The sequence below is a fragment of the Cyprinus carpio genome, chromosome B14, assembly GCF_018340385.1.
Source record: "Cyprinus carpio isolate SPL01 chromosome B14, ASM1834038v1, whole genome shotgun sequence".
Classification (NCBI taxonomy): domain Eukaryota; kingdom Metazoa; phylum Chordata; class Actinopteri; order Cypriniformes; family Cyprinidae; genus Cyprinus; species Cyprinus carpio.
Window position 1 is genome coordinate 21,906,420 of NC_056610.1, and position 22,630 is coordinate 21,929,049.

Below are 22,630 nucleotides of genomic sequence, written 5' to 3' on the forward strand. Positions count from 1 at the left end.
GGGATTGTTCACCTAAAAATAAAAATTCTGTCACTATTTACTCACCTTCAAGTTGTTCCAAACCTGTATTTATTCTGCTGGACACAATATTTTGAAGAATGTTGGCAAACAAACAGTTGACGGCAGCCATTGACTTCCACAGGCCTTTTTCGATACTATAGGAGTCAATGGCTACCGTCAACTGTTTGGTTACCCAAAATAACAAAAATAAACTCATACACGTTCAACAGAACAAAGAAACTCATACACGTCAGCACAAGTCAGTTTTCTTCATTCTGCTAAATAATATCTTATACTATCACATATGTGTTCATACTGGGTCAGGTGAGGAGATAAACATGCATTACAATTTGCATCACATCTACTGCATCACATGACATTTTCATTCACTTCTATTCTCAAAAAGCCAAATAAAAACATCAAGCAAAATGCCTTGGGCAATTTAAAAACAAAAGGCACATCTCTTCCGGTCCCTGCCGCCCATGTCACCTGTGACATTATCACACGGGAGTCTGCAAAAAACCCCAATGTTTACAATGCTCAATTTAACTAATAACAAAATAAAACCTCGCAGCTGCACCTCCGACTCCATGCCAACACCACAATGCTGTCAATTCTCCCTCCACGCTTGAAAGCCATTAAAATGAGCGCTGAAATGGTCCCTGCGAATACTGCTTTAATGTTTCTGCTTTAAACCAGTTCAAAGCAAATAGGTCGACACGAGCAACAACACAGAAACACTGGGAGCATATTGATTTTTCCAAGTCTTCATACAGTCCTTTTTAATCCATTAACAAATATTTTTCCCATGCATTTTACACATTGTCAGATAATGGATGTACAAACGCAAATCTGCTGAAAACTGTCAAGAAAATGTCTGAATCATATTTTAACCCAAAAATCAAACAAAACAACAAATAAAATGCATTTAAAAAATTACACTAGTATTCAAAATTTTGGGATTACCATGATACTAAGACCAGAGTAATTCTATGAAAGCTAGTTTTCACCACAGACAAAATGAAATAAAATAAAATAAAAAAGTAAATTATTTTCTAGAAAAACTTTTCTTCAACAATAAAAAAACGTCTTTACATATTATATCATACAAGTTTTCTAGAAGTCTATATCTTCCATATTTATATTCCATGTAATTCAGTTTAGCAATTACCAGAATAACGTGAGAATTGTGAGATATAAACTCAGAATTGAGTAAAAATGACCCATTTTATATTTATATTCCATGTAATTCAGTTTAGCCATGACGGGAATAATAGTTGTTTTAAATTGCAGTAATATGTCACAGTATTACGGTTTTTACTATATAAATATACCATCTAAATGATTTGTGCAATTCTAAATCAGGGGTGCCCAACCCTTCCTGGCGATCGACTGTCCTGCAAAGATTCAGCTCCAACCTAATCAAACACACCTGAAGCAACTAATTAAGGTCTTCAGGGCTGCGTTCAGCCCAAAAAAATTCATAATTGTAAGATATTAATATGTGAGGATAAAGTTTACATATCGAAATTCTTAAAAAACAGAAGTGAAGAAAAAAATTCATAATTGTAAGATATTAATATGTGAGGATAAAGTTTACATATCGAAATTCTTAAAAAAATCTAATAAAATTTATTTCTAGTTCTTAATTTTTAAATACCTTGTATAATTGTTCTCAGTAATTGTGTTGAAATTTGATATAAATAAACTTGCCTCAGAAGTTGAAAAATATAAACAATGACCCATTTTATATTTTACTATATCTTCCATGTAATTCAGTTTAGCATATACCATGCTGCAGCGGACACATTGTAACTACTTTACTAGTTGTTTCTCTTTAATTGCAGGTAATATGTCCGCTGAGTATTTTCTGACGGTTTTTAAACTATATTTTTCAACACGGAAACGTAGCAAAAACGTTAAACAGCTTGAATGCAGTCTCACTTAAATAAAGGTATTAGGGTTGACCTATTTTTAAAAATATATTATTGAATCATTGTGCATGTTTTCATATTTTTAAAAATATATTATTGAATGTTCTTCACAAAGGTTTCACTCAAAAAAAAAAAGAAAAAGAAAAAGAAAAAAAAGTGGTGTAAGAAATGTTGGGTAAATGATAAATTATGAAAATGAAACCTAGCAGTAAGGTGCATTAATATATAATCTACATGTTTGATCCTCATGTGATATCTCAGACTAAGTAAAGCATATTAAGATAAATAGGTTGCTCATATAAGTGAAAGCTGTGTTAACAAGATGAAGGAGTGTTGAAGACTGCCTCCTAGTGAAGAAACACTATCAGCTGCTGTGTCAAACAGGGATGAACAACTTCAGGTTTGAAAGGAAATCAATATTTCTAAAAAGATATTTAAAGGACTGGGATGTGGCTGTTGTCCTGTAAGTAGAGTGATCTGGTTGAGCGTGTGAGCCATTCAAAAAAGGTGGCCTGATTTCCTTCATTTACAGATGAAGAGGAAAAACGTTCATGTTCATTACACATGCACCCTATGCAACCCACCTACTTCATACATCCAAAACACAAACCTCATTTTCAACACCCATCCAAATATCAATCGCACGGCTGAGTCACACGCGGGAAACACTCGCTGTTGTGTTCAAGGTCCGGCTTGTTTCAGAAAAAGTGACAAAAGGTAAAAATAGACTTCTAACAATGACAAATGCTCTGTGAAGTGGCTGAACAACCTTGAGCATGAACGCACGCACAAGCAAATGAGCCGTTGAAAACACTCCTGACTTTTGACGCAAGCGGCTCAACGGCTGATAACTGAAAGACTGCTGGAGATGTTTTAAAAGGGTTAGCTCACCCAAAAATTTGCCCATGTTTTACTCCCCCTCAAGGCATCCTGGGTGTATATGACTTTCTTCTTTAAGACGAATCCAATCAGAGTTATATTAAAAATTGTCCTTGCTCTCAAAAAAATTACAAACATCCATAATAAAAGGTGCCTCACACAAAATATCCATATTTGAAACGTTCTAAACACTTTTCTCTCACTTCCACTATCTGTTATATGAGCTCCAGGGTGTGAATAAAGGTCTCCTGTAGTTTGTTTACAGGAGCAAAGGAAGCATCCACTATCTGTTATATGTGCGAGCTGTTCCGGCGGATGATGTAGGACGTATATGTCATGCACGCGCCTGTGAAATATGCTAGTCTTGCGAGTTTGTGTACAGGAGCAAAGGAAGCAAAGTTTCCTTACTTTAGCAAAGGAAAACCAGTCTCCTCTTGGCTTATATCAAAATCCTCTGACATTTTTCTTTACAAATCCTTGTTTTGTGCTTCTAAATCGTGACTGGCTTTTCTTTTCTCTCTCCGAGTTCGTCAATAATCACCGATGCGTGCGCTGCACATATATAACATTTAAAAAATTGTTATTTTTCTTACAAAAATGCATCGATTTGCTACAGGAGGCCTTTATTCACCCCCAGAGCCATATGAGGCACTTTTTATTATGGATGGATGCACTTTATTTGACGTCTTTTGGAAAAAAAAAACACCCATCTACTGTACTCCAATTCTAACACTTGGAAGAGCAAGCATAATTTCAAATATAACTCCCATTGGATTCATCTGAAAGAAGAAAGTTATATACACCTAGGATGCTTTGAGGGTGAGTAAAACATGGGCTAATTTTTCATTTTTGGGTGAACTAACCCTTTAAGGTGTTGTGTTGCAGCACGACTTACATGTGAGGGCTACGAGAGCCACGCGGATGCCGAGGTCCACCATCAACGTCCATCTGGGACCACAGCGCGCCACCACCGGCGGGATCAGGATCTCTGCTGACACGTAGAACTGCAGCGCATAAGTGATGTAGATCCCAAAAGAGTACAGCAGCTTCACGGTCTGATATAACCTACAGAACAGACAGATATTAGACTGCAGCCACTGATCATAGAATATCAGCTAGTCTTTCTTATCAGGAGTAAATGTAAAATATGAGAAGTGTAATGACAAATAAAAGCATCGTTCAGGTATCGCTGATATCTTCAATATTTATGAAAGAGCACTGTCTCTGGAGTGACACATCAATCACTAAACTCACTAACAGAAACACAAGACTGACAGCTTTTGTGTCTCCTGGGCTCAGTGACCTGTTCAAAATGCTTGCTTTGTATTCGCCTGAAGTGAATAAGCCTCAAACCATCTGAAATCAGCTGCCTTCAATTTCCCAGCTCTAGTCCACCAAATTGCAGCAAAAGAGTTTTTGGTAGAAACAAACCTTTTTTTTTTCCTTTGTTTCAACATCTAGACGGATGTACTGTTACTTCCTCTACAGTCAAAAATGTGGGTGTCATATTAGACAGCAGCTTGTCTTTTGAAAATCATATTTCCCATGTTACAAAAACAGCATTTTTTAATCTTAGAAACATTGCCAAGATACGAAACATGTTACCTGTTTCTGATGCAGAAAAGCTAGGACTTTTAGTAGTACCTAGGATAGCAAAGTCCACTAAAGGAAGTAGAGCTTTTTCGCATTTGGCTCCCAAACTCTGGGATAGCCTTCCTGATAATGTTCGGGGTTCAGACACACTTTCTCTGTTGAAATCACCACTAATAACCTACTCCTAAATGTAATGTAGAAACTTGATATTTTCTGTAAAGCCGCTTTGTAACGATTGGTATCATGAAAAGCGCTATACAAATAAACTTGAATTGAATTGAATTGTTTTGTTTTTGTTTTGTTTTTTTAAATGAAAGGGTAGGCTAGACTTGGTATGAACAGTTTTGGTACAAAGAAATATATAAGAATATAAAAAAAAGTTGTACCAAAACAAAAAATAGGAAATATACATATATATATATATATATATTATTGTGCACTTTTATCACTTACACTGTTAAAACTTTTTTTTGTTATTACTTTAACAAAAACAAAAAAACAGTAATATTGTGGAATATTATTACAATTGAAAATATTTGTCATGTTTATTTATTTCAAAATGTAGTTTATGTAATTCCTGTGATGCAAAGCTGAATTTTCAGCATCATTACTCCAGTCTTCAGTAGAACATTAATAATTTAGTTTTTTCTTTTTGGGGGTTGTTTTGACTTTTAACAGATCTGGGAAATGATAAACTGAGGAAAAATGCATTGCCAACATGTCCTCAAATAATTTTTGAGATGATCTTTGCTAATCAATTTTTGATCCCCCTTGGGGAATATGGGTAATGGGACTCTGACAAGTGTTTCTCAGGTTTGTAGTGCACTGATATTAGACTCATGTCAATCCTAAAAATGTATTATGTATTGTGTTTTTGTAATGAATTGTATAATTTCAGTTTCAGAATGCTTTTTCATAATCATCATAATAAACAAAATATTAATAAATAAAGTGGGACTAGAACACAATAAACATTAAAGGGGACCTATTATGCAAAGATAACTTTTATAAGGTGTTTGAACACAGTTGTGTGGCCGCAGCGTGTGAAAACAACCAGCCTATAATGGTAAAAATCCACCCACTCATTTTTTAATAATCGCAAAAAATCATAAACGAACAAGATTATCCCTATGTACACATCATCATATGGGAAAAAGTCCCGTCCATTTGTGATGCTGTCTGCCCTATAAGCATAAACACAACCTCCCTCCATCTGAGCCACTAAAGACACTGTGGTTAAGTTTTATTTTTCAAGGAAATGTCCCAGAAAAAAACGGTAAAGTCCTATATAATTGTGCCAATCAACATTTCACATGCTTCTGGAATGATCGTAAATAGGAATGTAGTAGTTAAAAACTGCATATGAACGCAATGTGAAGACGCCTGCTTGAGAGTTTCTGGCATTTTCAGTGTGTGAGATTGTTTGTTGTTGCCAGTATTGCCAGAGTATGAGCTCTTAAAGCTCCGCCCTCTTCTGAAAAGGGGGCTGGAAGCACCAGCTCATTTGCATTTAAAGGGACAAACACAAAAACAGTGTGTTTTGGCTCTAAATGTTACAAATTTAACATGCTATAAAAAAACAATCTATGGGGTATTTTGAGCTAAAATGCCACATATACACTCTGGGGACATCAGAGACTTATTTTACATCTTGTAAAAAGGGACATAATAGGTCACCTTTAAAGATCCCCAGGCACTCACCAGCACAACGGTAAGTTCAATGTGATGCTGCCCCGAATATGCTCTCCGAAGCCAATGTAGCCGATGGTGCCCAGGGTGATATAGAGGGTGGTGACGATGCCCATGCCGAGATACAGGACCGTGGGGAAGTTTCTGGGATTCTGCATCTTGTTCTCAAGTGGTAGCACCTGACGAAGATCGAGTATGACACCTTTTTTGAATTCAATTTTTTTCACTTGAATAATATTTCTGTGGTGACAAGCATAATATCAGAGCAAAAGAAAAACTTACAACTCCAATTCCCTCAAAGGCGAAAATTGCTGTTCCAAAGAAGAGAGGATAGTCAACTGCTCTTCCTGCCAGCGGGAGGTTGATAGGGTATGGAATATTCTGACAAGAATAAAAAAAGAATGTCTGAGTCTGTGACACGGTGAACATTTCAAAAAGAGGATATAAATAAATAAATAAATAAATGTTTACATGAATGTATTGTGGAGTTCAAAAAGTCTGAGACAATGAATATTTTACATTTTCTCTTTTTTTCTGTCGCATTTATCAAAAATACTGTAAATTGGTAAAATTGTGAAATATTACTATTGTTTAAAAGAGCTGTTTTCTATTTGAATGTTTTAAAAATGTCATTTATTTCTGTGATGCAGCGCTGAATTTTCAGCATCATTACTCCAGTCATCAATGTCACATGATCCTTCAGAAATCAGTCTAATATGCTGATTTGCTGCTCAAGAAACATTTCGGATTATTAAGGTTGAAAGCAATTGTGCTGCTTCATATTTTTGTGCAAACCATGATACTTTTTTTTTCAGCATTTACTGATGAACGGAGAGTTGAACAGAACAGCATTTATTTGAAATTTAAATATTTGTAAAATTTTAAAAGTCCCTTTTAATAAATTTAATTCATCCTTGATAGGTTTAAGTTCTTTCTTTCAAAAACAAAATTGTCTTACTGACACCAAACTTTTTATCAGTATAGTTAGAAGGTCATTAAATTTCTTATTAATAGTACACCATACACAAAATGGTTATATTCCCTGATAAAAGTATTATATAATCAAAATCCCATATTTACAAAGTCTATAAATATAAATCAGATTTTAAATAAACAATTTTTGAAGCACAAATGAAATCATGTCTTTAAGCCGCAGTATAAATTTACAGTGATTGTATGATGTTCAAGATGCATTTAGATGAACATTTTACATGTACATACATTTTATGTCTCTGCAAGCATTTTTTAAAACCCTTGACTCTTTACAAAAAAAAATTAAAATAATATTTTTTTTCTAAACAAGAAATCAATTTGCAATCTCTAGCCAGCTGTTTCCACCATGACAAATTTTCTTTCCTTCCTAAAAAAAAAAACCCTTCTTCTTGTGTTACCTTCTTGCTTGTTTCTCAGTAGCTGCAATGCTGATTACAGACACAGGGGCTGATTCAAGTAAGAAATGCGCTGCTCTAAAAAACAACGCTGAAACCTGTCATTGACACTTAACTCTTCATCCATAACATCTGAGACTCAATCAGCAGCCCGGGGAGAGGTCTAGGTCCTGACCAAAGTATCTATTGTTTAAAACCTAATCAACTTTTTCAAACATTCTGCTTGAAAAGTGTATCTGGGTTATTAAAAGTGTATCTATGTATTCATACATTAAAGTGTTCAAATACTTTTTGGTCCATCCAGGATGTTGTACTGTGGACTAAGTATGTATCATATATGACACTAATCACTATAATAGAAATCATGCAATGCAATTCAGGCCATACACTGATACACTTTCACCATATTAAGTGTGTTTAACGTGTCTTACCGTCAGACAGTAGTAGTATATGAGGACCAGGCTGACACACATGGAAATGTTTGCTACAAACGACAGAGGGGCCAAGTACTTGAGGTTGCGGATAAACACCAACACGATGATAAAGGGCAGGAAGAAGAGCATGTAGAGGCGAGAGTCGTAGCTGGGGACATTCACTGCGGTTTCGTTGTTGTGACAGTTCCCGGTCGTCCCGTTTGCAGTCTCAACCACCTACAATGTGCAAGTCAATAGAAAGATTCATTTATGGCAGTAATTCTTTTATGGCAGAGAATTTAACATTTATAAGTTCTAATTATAGAAAGAGTTTTGGGTTGATGCAAATTTGGCAGATTGTTTAATCAATGCTGCCCTCTTGTGGTGAGCAACAGAATTTTGGCAAAACCAATATGTTATGCTTTTAAAGTTTATAAGTTCACTGTGAATTCACATGTTCTACCAGCTGGCCTTGATGAAAACTACTGCTTTCTCTGGTTTCTTATTTTTTAATAATATGACATTATTGTGTGAATACTGTGCGATTCTGAATATTATTTTATTCAAACTTGAAAAAAATGTCTCTTCTTCTGTATTTAAAGCTCTCTCACCTGTTTGACATTGTCGCTGAGGAACACAAAGTAAACGCAGCAGAAGCCCAGCTGGGTTATGTTGAGGAACAGGTTCACCACACGCCTGAAAGCCAAATAACAAACACCCAAACAAATCTATATGTTCAGGTAGCAGTCAAAATATTTATTGTAATCTAAATGTCACAAATCCAGCCATTTCCACAAACTGCCCACTAAGCACAAATACACTACCGTTCAAAGATTTTGGGTCAGTAAGATTTCTATTTTAAAGAAATTAATAGTTTTATTAATCAAGAATTAATCAAACTGATCAAAAGTGACATTAAAGACATTTTTATTTCAAATAAATGCTGTTCTTTTGAACTTTCTACTCATCAAAAATAACATTTTTAACAAAAATATGCAGCAGCACAGCGATTAATAATTATAATAATGTTTCTTGAGCAGCAAATCAGCATACAAGAATGATTTCTGAAGGATCATGTGACTATAAAGACTAATAATGTAGCTTTGAAATAGGAATAAATGACATTTTAAAATACAAAATTAATTTTTCACAATACTCCCATTTTTACTGTATTTTTAATCAAATAAATGCAGCCTTTGTGATCATAAGACACTTCTTTCAAAAATCTCACCGCCCCCAAACTTTTGATTGGTAGTGTACATCTGGAAAGCACTCTGTCTTAAGGCCCGTCATAAGAACACTATAAAGATAACTATAAAAAACGATCGTCACCCAAGCGATATTTCCCGCACGCTCGTCTGCCGCTTTAACTCGAGCTTTACAGATGGATTGGTGTCAGTTTTTTATCGTTCACAGCTGGAAAAAATCGTGGAAAGTGATTCCACTATGGTTTTTCTTTATGGTAGTGTACATCTGGAAAGCACTCTGTCTTAATCATTAAATACAAAAAACTTAAAAATTTCACATTCAACAAATAAAAAAAAATATTACAAAACAAACTAAAAATTGTGGTTTCATTAAAAACATAATATTGTTTCGTTTCACAGGGGACATTTCATACCACAGATTATAAAATCATCTATGTATGTGTAAGAAACAGTGAAGTTGCGTAGAGATCATGTGCTGAGAGAGTCATGTGACAAATGGTTAAAGATTATGGTGAGAACAGCACAAACACAAATCAACTTTAACATAGTGCTGAATTTAAAAACTGCCCTGTAAGCACTGAAACACAGACGTTCAGTTACTGTACCTTCCCCACACAGAGTGTCTGCTCAGCCACGACACGTTCTCCATGCCATACTCCACTGCATCTCCGTAGGAAAGAAAGGGCTTGCCCATTTAACACAGACAACACTTCATTTAGAAAAACAGTCAACTGCATGACAGGAACACACCTATTTTCCCTACTTATTATTTCCTACTAAAAATATTACAGAATACAAAGCAGATGTTAGGTATCAAAACACTTGTCAAGAACTTAAGGGGCAGCATTTCTTAAAATAATGTTTATTCTTACTTTACACTTAGATGATGTGCACATTTCACAAGGAGGTTCATGCAATGTATAGCCACGATTCCCATAGCCAGAAGACTTAACGGCCCCACCTGCAGAATGAGAAGAGACGGAGAGTAACAAACTATTGATCAATCACGTTTAATCAACTTGAGCATTGGGGCAAAGTATTTTAAACAACATGAATTTCAAATACAGCCCACCAGGAACAGTCTGGGGTTTAGTGCTTTAACATGGCACTCAACACAGTTACTGATTTTAGCTGAACTAATTTAAGATGTAATTTATTCCTGTGATGCGCAGCTGAATTTTCAGCATCATTACTCCAGTCTTCAGAGTCACATGATCCTTCAGATCCTCTCATTCTGATATGTTAATTTGCTGCTCAAGAAACACTTCTGATTGTTATCAATGTTGAAAACACAATATTTTTGTGGAAACTGATTTTTAGGATCATTTGATAAACAGGAAGTTTAAAAGAATAGCATTTATTTGAAATGTAAAACTGTCGTTAATGACACGTTACTGCATTTCCAATTTGTGAGGAAGGGTTTTATAAGATAACGGGGTGCAACTGCATCTGTAACTGCACAAAGCAACTGACAAAAAGGTCAAAGCATAATATTCAAGTCTGGCAGTGAAGCAGAAAGCCTCCTTCAGGGACGTGTCCACACGTCTGGCATCTTTGTCAGATTGTGTCTTGTTGTTCCTGTGTCCTCAGCTGATGCTGAGAGCTTTTAGAAGTCTTCAGAGGCTGAAAACACGGCTCAGCAGTGCAGTGACACAAGCAGCTGCGTCATACACACAGAGAGAAGTCAAAGAAAGAGCTCGCTCAGCGATTTGTTGCTTGCAAAGAAGACCACAAAAAAAACTTCAGATGCTACTGATTAAGTCTTTAACCATAACCATAACCTTTAGTTTCAAACTTAGTTTGTGCTCTGGACATGAACAAGGCCTCAAATAAAGCAGACTGTTGAGGAAGTGTACACTATAACTTTTCCATTCAATCAAAGCCATGACTTGATTTGGTGCATAATATGGAAAGAAAAAAAAATCCAAATGGACTTCTGTTCAAAGGTTTGGGGTCAGTAAGATTTTTTTTAAGAAATGAATACATCATCCAGCAAGAAGGACACACTGATTTGATCTGAAGTTGCAAAATATTTCAATTTCAAATCAATGCTGTTCTTTTGAACTTTCTATCCATCAAAGAACCCCAGAAAAAATGTATTTCTCTCGAGCAGCAAATCAGCATATTAGAATGATTTCTGAAGGATCATGTGACACTGAAGACTGGAGTAATGATGCTGAAAACTCAGCTTTGATATATCTTGAATAAATGACATTTTAAGATATATTCAAATAATAAAAAATTCATTTTAAATAGTAATAATATTACACAATTTTACTGCTTTTATTGTTTTTTTTTTATCAAATAAAAATGCAGCCTTGCTGTGCACAAAGGACTTATTTATAAAAACATAAGCCTAAGCATTGGAATGGCAGGGAAAATAATCTTGGGAACAGAATATGAAATATTACATTAATTAAGATGTAAAATAAATGTTATTAATTAATTATCCTTTTTGTTTCTTTAAACTCTGTAACAAGCCAACATTTTTATTTGCTTAACAATTTAAATGCATTGCCTCTTCAAAAACCCAAAAGGTTTGCTAGGTGTGGAAGTTTTTAAAAATCACAAGACTTACGAGAAACGTGAGAGAAATGAAAATGAGAGGCTGACATGATGTTGAAATCATGACACAACAACAAGATAAAGCTCAGAGAGAAGCGTGCGTGCAACTATCCACATTTTACTGCGATGATATATGATTTTATAAAAGGCAACCAGAACACGAGGTCAGAACAGTTCAAAATATAATATAACAAGCATTCATCTCCAAATGTAATTTTCTGTCCTACCAGGAGTCCTGCATTCTTGACAGCCAGAGGCAAGCCGAGGAGTCCTGTACCAATATTTCCTTTAAGTAAATGAATTATAGTCTGAAAAAACCTAAACAAAAAAACAAATGAACACAGAATTAAAACAAGTCTAAGAACATGAACGTTTTAATAGGTGGAGATGACTGTGCTTACGAGGATCCTGTTCTTCCTCCGATTCGTTCATATTCTGTCTGTCGTAGGGAAGCGGGTGAATGATTGGGTTCATCTTCAACAGGGCTCACATCTCTTCTAGAAAGGTCTGGGCCGAACCAACACACAAATACAGCTTTAACATGATCTTAAACACTGAACAGGAAACACATGCGCTACGCTTCAAACCCAAAGGTGTGTAAGCTTTCTTAATGTTTACAAAAGAAGTCTCTTATGGTCATCAGAGCTGCATTTATTTGATCACAAAAACACTCAAATCAGAATCAGAATCAGGTTTATTGCCAAGTACTTGCTTGCAAAGACAAAAGAAAAAACAAGAATAAATAATAGAACAATGAGATAAACAATTTTTTAATAAGACAAGTAAAAGCAATAAATAAATAAATAAACATAATAAATATATATAATATATATATATATATATATATATATATATATATATATATATATATATATATATATATATATATATATAATTGTGAAATATTATAGTGAAATATTATTACAATTTCAAATAGATGATTTCTATTGGAATATATTTTAAAATGTAATTTATTCCTATGATGGTAAAGCAGAATTCTCAGCATCATTATTCCAGTCTTCAGTGCAGAATTATTAGTTAAAGAGACACTTTTAATTGAAAGAAAGAAAGAAAGAAAGAAAGAAAGAAAGAAAGAAAGATAAAATACAAATAAATAAAAAAATACAAATAAAAACAAATTCAAATAATAATAATAATAATAATAATAATAATAATAATAATAATAAAATAGTATGCCAATGATACTAAAACAAACCAGCCTCAATGTCACATGATCCTGCAGAAATCATTCTAATATACTATTTGCAGCTCAATAAGAATTTATTATTATCAGTTTTGAAAATAGTTACGCAGTTTAATAAATTATGGACACCTTGATGAATTGAAAATTCAAAAGAACAGCATTTATTTGAAACAGAAAAGTTTTGCAACATTATAAATATTTTTACTATCACTTTCGATCAATATGAATGCCCTTTGCTGAAGTTCAAATCTTAAAAAATAAAAACAAGAATAAATAAATATAATAAATAAATATAAATAAAAATATATATATATATATATATATATATATATATATATTTTTTTTTTTTTTTTTTTTTTTTAAGCTTAGTCACAAGAAGAAAAAACAACAGTTAAAATAACTAAATAAATAAATAATAAATAAATAAATAAATAAATATACTTTAAGCTTAGTCACAAGAAGAAAAAAAAAAGTAAAAATAAATAAACAAATAAACATCACAATGTCACATAATGCAAAGGAAATTGGTTTACCATCCTGATAGTTGATATCGGAGGCCATGCTTGCTTTGGTGGGGTGTAATTTGCCACTGATAGCTTCACTGATCAAACGCTTCCCTGCGGAGACACTGCATCTACACGCTCTGTGATCGCAGACAAATGAACAGAGTTAACACACCAGTGACGCACAGTGTGCCCTTTCTGCCTCATTATATTCTCTATCCCCTCTTGGGGCTAAAAACAATACGAGGATTTCACATATGCCAAATGATAATACGCAATCAACATTAGTTATATCTGACACTTTAATATGGCTGTGAGAAGTTCACAGAGCAGCTCAAATGAACTACTGTATCACTCACAGCCAGCATCTGTATCATTATAACGCATAACCTTTATTAAGCTGCAAACTCTATATACACTTTTTTTGTACTGGTGAAGACAGGGTGGTCATATTAAGGTGAAATGCACCAGTTGTTTGTGTCAAAAAGATGTCACAACTGTTTGAAACCATCCCAAACCACACATATGCGGAACCTTGTGAGACAATTCAGCAAACTCATTCAGCTACTGAACAGTAAAAGCTAACAGACATTAAAACACAACAACAAACAGACTTGGCCTTTACAAATATAACTCAACCATCACACAATTACAATTATAACCTGAAGCTGTTAAAAAATAAAGCCTAATTATTTTGCTACAGATAGGTGCGCATGAACACTCATGCTATCATATGATAATGCAAAGCAGCTCTATTCAGTGCTTTCAACTTCGGAGTGGCCTCTTCTTCGCCTTGAACACATTTCCTATTGACTACTTAATGTCTGGGTATGTCAAATCAATACAAAAAAAGATCAATGGGAAAATAAAAGTCTTTCATGACAATGCAGTTGACTTGTTATTGATGTACATTTACATTGCATAGAAGTCTTAATCAACAAAGTAAAACTACATTCCCACAGTTAGGGGATCTTTAAAGCAATGCAGACTTCAAGAAACACAGAACATCTTTTGAAACTCAGTGTCTCAGTTGTAACAGTTTGAACATGCTGGCCCTGCAAAGTTGCATTGCAAGTATTGTAACATTGTGCAACAACATCCCATTTGACATTAAAACGTGTACTAGCTAGCATGACCTAACAGTGAATGACATTTAAATCATTTATTAATATTTGTAAATGTACGTAAAAATATAATTGTTCATTATTCGTTCGTTAGTTCATTCATTCAGTAAGTGTATTATTAACTAATTAAAAAAAAAAATGATTTTAAAAATATATTAGCAAATACTGCAATTAACACTGACTGATATTAAATGAAGTATTCTTCATTGTGAGTTAATGTAAACTAATATTGTTAAAAAAAATGAAAGCTTACTGTAAACATACCGCAAGCATAACTAGGTAAATATAGCGCAGAAAAGCCACTATTACTGTCTATTTTCATTACTGTAACTGTCTCGTTCACGACGAGAGTAAACACATAAATAATAAGAATTTCATAAATAACCAGTGACGTATCCTTTAGTGCTGTCACAACCACTGCGCTGTATGCTAATGTCGTGCTACACGAAGTGACAGATTTGTACTTACCGTCAGCACAGTTAAACGATGTACTATAAACGATCTACTATATTAACACCAAGAAGTCCATACCTGAAGCCCGGGATGCTATGACAGCTCAGAAGCGGACAGATAAGCGGACATGCTATGATTTAAAACCGCTCGCCTCTTCAGATCCGCGTCCTGCTGTCACATGACCATCAACAGCGTCTCGGTCAGCTGATCTCTCTTCTGATTTTAAAGCAAACCAACTAACTCGAATAATGATTGTGTTTCTGTTTTTAAAATGAAGAGTTTCGCTTTTAAATTGTATTATTGTGTTTTTATTTAAATGTATTATTTAATCTTATGCCGGCAGGGGGCGGTTCAAAATAAGGGAGCGTCTAAAAATGTAGCGTGTGTACGGTTTAAAACGCTTATCCATTTCTCCAGAAACAACTCATTGACTCGTAAAACAAACATGACAACTAGTATAGCACACAGTATTCACACTTTGAGCGGATATATGTACGTTACACTTAGTGGTTAAAACGCACTATTTGTAAGAAAATAGTAGTAAATTAGCGATGATCCCTAAACTGAACAGCGCGTCATCATCTGACTGCACCGCATCAGTCCAGCAGCAGCGAAAGCGAGTCTTTTTTAGAGCTTGCAGCGACAATCTGATCGATCATGACGGTAATGTCACATTTAATTTAAAATTTAACTCATTAGGATCTGTTTATATGTTGCTTTCTGATTTGTGGACATGCAAAATAACTTTTTCAAGTCCTCAGACGCTTAGCTTTGTAGCTAGCTGGTGATTGATTCTCTTACAGAACTGAATTAAAGATGTTTTCTTTTCTCGTGACAGACTCACGAGTTTTTTGTTGACATGACATGTGAGGGATGCTCTGGTGCGGTCACTCGAGTGCTTAATAAGCTGGGTATGCTTCTCAATATTTCCGATTTCAGACTGCATAAACTATTAACGTAAATATATCAAAATACAGCTTCGTTTCTTTCTTGTTTTAGCAGTGCTGCTTTGTCATGTGTGAACATAGTTCATAGTTCAGGTGTGTTTCTCAACAGATGTCAAGTTTGACATTGATCTGCCCAACAAGAAGGTCTTCATCGAGTCGGACAAAGACACGGATGTCCTTCTGGAAACACTGAGAAAGACTGGCAAAACTGTGACCTACATTGGTCCAAAATGAAATATTATACATTAAAACACTAAGGTGAGAAGCAGATGTTTGAAAAAATTCAAATGAATACTTCTGGTAATTGCAAAGTACTGTTGATTGTGTGGAGAGAGGCTTATGAGCCTAATAACAAATATTAACTGAAGCATTATGTTAAAGTCATTTAAAATGAGGTTGGCGGTAGCTGGTCTAACTGGTATAGAAATATCTTTCGATTCAATAATAGTTTCTTTATGATCACACCATTGAAAACAAGCCCTGAAGTTTTCAGTCTTGTGATCAGACGAGACTCACTTGAAAGTCCAAAGTTGTTGTTTTTAATGTTACAGTGTAACACAATGGTTTTATTATCATCCTATGTTTTTATTCTCCTGTTAATTCACAGATCAAGTGTTATCTCTGCTTTGTATATTTTAATACTTTTAATATACCTAGATATATTTGTTTTTTTGAGTGCATGGTGCATATTTTTTTTTGTCACTTTTATTCTTATCATGGTGATGTTTCTGCAACACATAAGTAGTGCATTTAAGATTACCTAAAGTGGACTTGTGTTTAATACTTGTTTTAATAGGTCAGAATCATGCTGCTTTGAAGATTATGAAGTGGGACTCCCTCATTGGACCATACATCGCTCATCAGATGAATTATTACATATCTTTGGGACCACTGAAGGAAATCTGTTCAGCAGAGCATCATGAAGAGCAGCTACCAGGCTGATTTATATATATATATAATTCTGTATTATGAGAATTTTGAAATCTAATCATTTACAATGTGGTTGTTTTCCTGCCACACATACAGTACTTGTAATTGTATAAGTGTCTAGATGTTAAAATAAAGGTTCCTGTATTCACTGAGAGGAAAGAAAATCTGTGTGTTTGTGTGAGTGTTTGTCTATAACCAGTGTTGTTTTAGTTTACATTTAAAGTACTATTATAGTTATTATTAATATTTTGAATTAATTGTAATTTTCTGTTTAATTATATATACATATGAATGTTTCTTATATATTTTAAGTTAATTAAAATACTGTGTGTATGTGTGTGTATACACACACACACACACACATATATACACACACACACACTTATACACACACCCGCACACACACATATATATATATATATATATATATATATATATATATACATATACATATACACACACACATACACGTGTTATAAGCTACATTTATATATAAGCATACAGTATATCTGGTTACAGCACAAAATCACTTTTATATTTTTAAGCAAACATCATTGGACTGGGCTTATATTTTTAACTGGACTCAGTTCACCAGTAGGGGGCAATGTTACCCTGTCAACTCAAACAAAACCATTTCACCATGCAGCATTCTTTAAATCTGATATCTGCATGCTTTTTTCAGGCCTGTGACCTTTTTGGGGGGAGATATGTATATATTAATGTAATGTATGTATATATTAATATCATTACTGCTTTACATTGTAATGTACTGTGTATATTTTAAGTGTACTTAACACATTTAAATGTGGGAGGGACATTTAAACACTGTGTAAATATTTTATATTACATTTTTGTATAATGCATAATTAAATTTTTTTAATCTCAAAAAATTGTTACGATTGCATATATATATCCTACAAAGAAGAGCCATATGAGCTGTTTTCACAAAATGCTGTTAAGCAGAGTCATCAAGCTGCTGCCTATAAGAAAGTGTGACAGCGAACAGCTCAAGGGACAACGTTTCATTAAAGTGCAAACTGCTGTACATGTTGTGCTTTATAAATGGGTGTTTGCTAGATGCCAATATGTCCAAAGCATATATATTTTTTTTAAGTATTATCAGCTCCGTTTAGGTGTGTGGAATACAGATCCACAAAATAAAAGTGAGTGTATTATTCTTATTGACGTAGAACAGGTTCTTACCTGAACAGAATCTAAAAGAGTGAATCAGCGGCATGCCTTCTATTGTTCAAGCTGGTATAATTGCTAAGGGAGTAGCCTATAAAAGCACAGGACATGCTGACAGGCAATGCAGCTGTACTGAACCAGGGCCATCGTCAGGGGTAAACAACTGTCATGAGGGACCCTTTGAGCTCCTAGATGAATTTTAGCAACTGTACTGTATATAGAATATATATATTTATTTACTGATGAAACAATAACACTTAACTTTAAGAATCTGTTCCAGTCTGGACAGAATGCAGCAATGTTGCAGTTGCATATCAGTCTGCATATAGACAACTAACCAAAAGACGAGTAAAAGTCTTCTGTCATTATTTTCCAAGCTTGTCTGGTTTCAAGTGATGGAAACTGAGATGGAAGCTCATTCATGCTGCTTTGATGTCAACACAATTGATCTTTTGTTGCCTGGAATGGCTAGTGAAAAGAGAAAATGCAAGGAATGCACAGGATCCAGGCCGTGTGTAGTGACTGGAGACGCTAACTCAAACTGTAACAAGTGTCAGAAAGATCTCTAGCGGCTGGATAAGTCAGTGAATGGCAAGGAAATCCCTTGTATACAACGAGGATAGAAGTGTGCATTACTGACCTCTTTTTTGAACAAAGAGCCAGGATTTACTTTTCTTTCTCTTTGCATGACAAATGAAGTATCACCACAAATCTGCAGTTCAGGGTAAATCCTTGATTGCTATCAGGAACTTTGTCTCAAGCCCATTCATTTCTTTGAATTAATGAATCACTGTAAAAGACTGTCTATGTTTTCAGTGTGAAGCTGCAGATCGCAAATACAGGCCATTAGCAAGTTATTACAGTGATCATTTCTGGGTGTTTATATGAAATTAAAGCTTGTTTTTTAATGCAGTATTTTGCTTTTCCCTTTTGTGACTTAGCTAAGTGGGCTGTTGGGTAATGTTAACTTATAGCTGAAACCATACACATTTTTGTCTTTATGAAATTTGTTAAAAAATAACTTTCCCCAACACTGCACACTGGTTTGTAACACATACAGATTTACCATTTACTGCACTTTTTTTATTCTAGCACTAATGCAGCCAAATTGCTTACTTCTGTGTTGCAAAATAAAATAGATATTAAATTGATACATATGTCAAATTACTAAAGTGAAATGCAAACAGCAATTCACACTGACCACTTCTACAGTAGGCACTGTTAAGCTGCTACAGAAACTCAACAGCAGTTCTCAGACAGCCTTAAATGATGGAAAGATGAAGAAGTAAGTCAGCCGTATTTACCTTAGACGTGTCTGTTTGACATTATCATGTTCTGCAAACAGAAATCACCAGACACAACATGTCTGCTCCATATTGTGATATGAGGGCTTCGTGCTCACCGCATGAGAGTAAATGTTTTTAAAAACTGCTAGCAGCATATTCTTTTAATAAGGATGAAAGGGAATAACTGTGCATGCAGTAGCTAAATTTTTGACTTAGTCATGATAAAAAAAAAAAGAATAAGAATATTCTACATTTGAAATAACATATAGGCTATGTTTAAATAATTACATACATTTTATGACTGTGAAATAAATTGTATGGCTTAAAATACATTCTTAATGCTTTTAATTGGCAAATTTAACACATTTCTAATTTAACATTTTTGGGGGAAATGTTTTTCAGTAAAAAATAAAATAAAAAAATCCTTTCATACTGGAAAGATTTTTTTTTTTGTTTTGCTTTAAATGAAAGTTGATTTGTAGTTAATGCACCATTAAAGGCCACTGCTTATGCCTGAATGTCCTCAGCTGACCAGCCAGCAGGGCAGCCAGATTCAAAATTACTGTTAGATTCTTTCTCAGGACGGGCTGTAGAAAATAAACATTAAACATCTGTTTCCAGTCTGCTCTAGTGGTCATCTAAAGCACATATTCTTCAGTACTTTCAATAGAGTGTTGATATCAGACACGAGTTTAAACTCTGTTTAGTGGATGAAACAAATCAAGTGAGCAACATGTTAAGTACAGTTCCTAAATCTATTGCAAGAACACTTTGCTCCAGACATTATCAATAAAATTCTAAGAATTTCAGTGAAATTCAGAAATGTAATACTTAAATATAACATATAAAAAATGCACAAAAGTATCATGTTCAGACACAACCATTTGGTGACAGGCTCGAACAGGGCTTTCGCTGTTCACACCAACCCCTTCACAAATGAACTGCTACTGTTTCAGGACACTAAACGGAGTCCTGGCCAAATTCAGTTTCAAACAACTGCTTCTCTATAGAATAGTTGAACTTTTCGCTTTGGTGCTTCTGAAAACAGTCCTTTTTTTTGCAAAGGATAAAATCTGCTGAAAAATGTCTCTTGGGGCATTGAAAAAGATTCCATCCCTTCTCAAGATTTTGAGCCTGGAAGACGTGACTATAGAGTGAGATGCCATGCAGGTAGAGACAAGTGTAATCATGCACTCATCAAGGCAAGAAGCATCCGATATACTGTAGCAGAAGCACAGCAGTACAGCACACTGTTTTCTTATAATTGTGCAGTCTTCTTAACACATGCCCAGCGTTTTCAAAAATAAGAAATCAAATAAGAAATGACTTAGATTTATGCTTAAAACAACTCTTGAGTCACATATTTCTTTCTTTCTTCATTCATTGAGCTCAAAATAATTTGAGTGCAGTGGTGGAGGGTTGAGTTTAGTGACGAGCAATCAGATTTTTATTATTTTTTATTTTTTGCAGTGTGCATGGGTAAAAAAATGAAACTATTAACCTCAATTAATATAGTTGATGGGTAAATTATAACAGGTTTGCAGTTATTGGTTATTTGCTAAATTAGCTGTTAAAAAGCTTAACAGATGGAGCCAAAACTGAAGCTAATTATGAACACTGGGGGTTGATTAAATGCCGCTTTAATTTCTGTCTTTAAATGATGTTTAGTAGGAAGACTCTATGGATTATTCATTCCATTCAGATTTCAGAAGAAAGCTGCTGAGGTGGCAACACAAGGACATTTTTATGAGATCATATTTCCACTCTTAATATTCTTGTCATCAGTGCTGTCAAATGTTTTAAATGATTTCTGTATCGAATGCTCCTTGTGGGGATTATTACGGAATAACTGGCCTTCAGGAATGTCATTTTAAAAATAACTGATTAAAAATGAGCTGCACTGAAATGATAAAAGTGTTGTTCACACATTTGGAGAGAAAATGGAAAGAAAAAAAAGGAAGAAAAATGAAAAAAGGGGGACACAATAAGAAAGCTAGCATGCTGTACAACCTATATCTTTCATTCTATTTAAGTATTTATACATTTCAATATATTTTAGCATGTCCTCAATCAGCCCAGTTTTTGAAGAGTGCGCATGTGCATGAATGCATAAGAGGGAACCCGTAATGAATCATGCATCAAATAAAGCAAAATGACAAGCAACAAAAAATAATACAGTAGTAATCAGCTGCCATGTCGGTTATAGCAGCATCTCGGAGATGACTAATCAATTAATTAGTAGAAGTTATTACTCCACCACCTGCATGACGTCATTAACGACTGTCCTGTATTATTGAGTGGTTCAAATGATGGAGACGCGCCAATGTTCAGGAAACAGTTGGGACTAGCTAGTTAGTTTCTTTAACCATGCATCATGCTATGTTACTGGCACCCCTGGTTAGTTCAGTTATCCAATCACATGATCTGTACAGGCAAAGTCACATTTTTTTTTTTTGATGCACATTGAGGAATTGTTTCATTAAATGTGTTTCCATCATAGTTTACAAAGATATTTTCTTAAAGGCTAAAAAAAATTATCCAACTCATTTTGAGCACATTACAATGCACATTACAAAAATTACCTGTTTTATGCACATTTATGAAATGCGTGCGCATCTTGCCATTTTCATCCAGTGTTGCTTTTTTTACTTTTTATTCCAAAATTTGCATACAAATAGGTGGATGGAAACATAGCTAGTGTCATTGATTGGATGAAGACTGTGCATCCTTATATTAAATAGCCTATTGCTGAATTTATTATCAACTTCTTTTAGGATTATAAAGGTAAGAATTCAATTGTTTACCTTTAAAAAGAATTAAAGGTAAACAATTAAACGTTTTCTTTTACCATTTGACATTTTTCTCCTCCAACAATTGTTTTTCATAACCCCGGTTAAAAGGCAGTTCTAACCCTCTTTTTAAATTACTAGTCTGAACATACTACTCAGGGTTAAAAGTGGGGTTTAGAATGATTATAACCGAGGGTTTAGCACAACGGAAAAAGCCCCAAGTCCGAGCTAATGCTCACAGCTCAGCATATTATGAATTTAAGATGTCCACATATAAAAATCACCCTGTAACTCAATGTCAAGGATGTTATTTTATTTGGTGACAGCTAGATGTTATCCAAGCCCTTCATTTGTGTGACTCATTTTTATCAGTTTAAGTACAACCTGGACATAATTCCTGGGCTTCATCTAGTCTTTAATGTACACGTCACCAGGTCAACTTCAACAGCAGATCTGGACCAACCACTAACAACCCCTCCAACTCCAACAGCATCTCATGCCCACACCGCTGCATTCTGATCCAGTTACTCAAGCACA

The 22,630-nt window shown here is 34.4% G+C and overlaps 2 protein-coding genes across 3 annotated transcripts in view; one reads left to right on the forward strand and one right to left on the reverse strand.

Moving 5' to 3' along the window:
• Positions 1-15,183, reverse strand: part of LOC109056996 (proton-coupled amino acid transporter 1-like) — a 33,812-nt gene extending 18,629 nt beyond the window's left edge. The window contains exons 1-11 of one of the 2 annotated variants that reach the window (XM_042738586.1): positions 15,032-15,183; positions 13,408-13,516; positions 12,071-12,183; positions 11,897-11,987; positions 9,976-10,065; positions 9,710-9,798; positions 8,508-8,592; positions 7,915-8,133; positions 6,378-6,476; positions 6,108-6,274; positions 3,709-3,878 (exon numbers count right to left, since the gene is read on the reverse strand). In XM_042738586.1, the coding sequence (XP_042594520.1) occupies positions 3,709-3,878; positions 6,108-6,274; positions 6,378-6,476; positions 7,915-8,133; positions 8,508-8,592; positions 9,710-9,798; positions 9,976-10,065; positions 11,897-11,987; positions 12,071-12,183; positions 13,408-13,434 (1,150 nt within the window). In that variant the 5' untranslated portion in view covers positions 13,435-13,516; positions 15,032-15,183. Of the gene's footprint in view, positions 1-3,708; positions 3,879-6,107; positions 6,275-6,377; positions 6,477-7,914; positions 8,134-8,507; positions 8,593-9,709; positions 9,799-9,975; positions 10,066-11,896; positions 11,988-12,070; positions 12,184-13,407; positions 13,517-14,968 lie in introns of both variants that reach the window. The other variant, XM_042738587.1, reaches the window with a different exon arrangement.
• A 276-nt stretch (positions 15,184-15,459) lies between these two features.
• Positions 15,460-16,994, forward strand: LOC109056998 (copper transport protein ATOX1-like). The gene is made up of 4 exons (XM_019074194.2): positions 15,460-15,616; positions 15,792-15,864; positions 16,010-16,158; positions 16,697-16,994. Exons 1-3 carry the CDS (start codon positions 15,611-15,613, stop codon positions 16,132-16,134), a joined length of 204 nt encoding a protein of 67 aa, XP_018929739.1. The 5' UTR covers positions 15,460-15,610; the 3' UTR covers positions 16,135-16,158; positions 16,697-16,994.
• Positions 16,995-22,630: the final 5,636 nt, after the last annotated feature.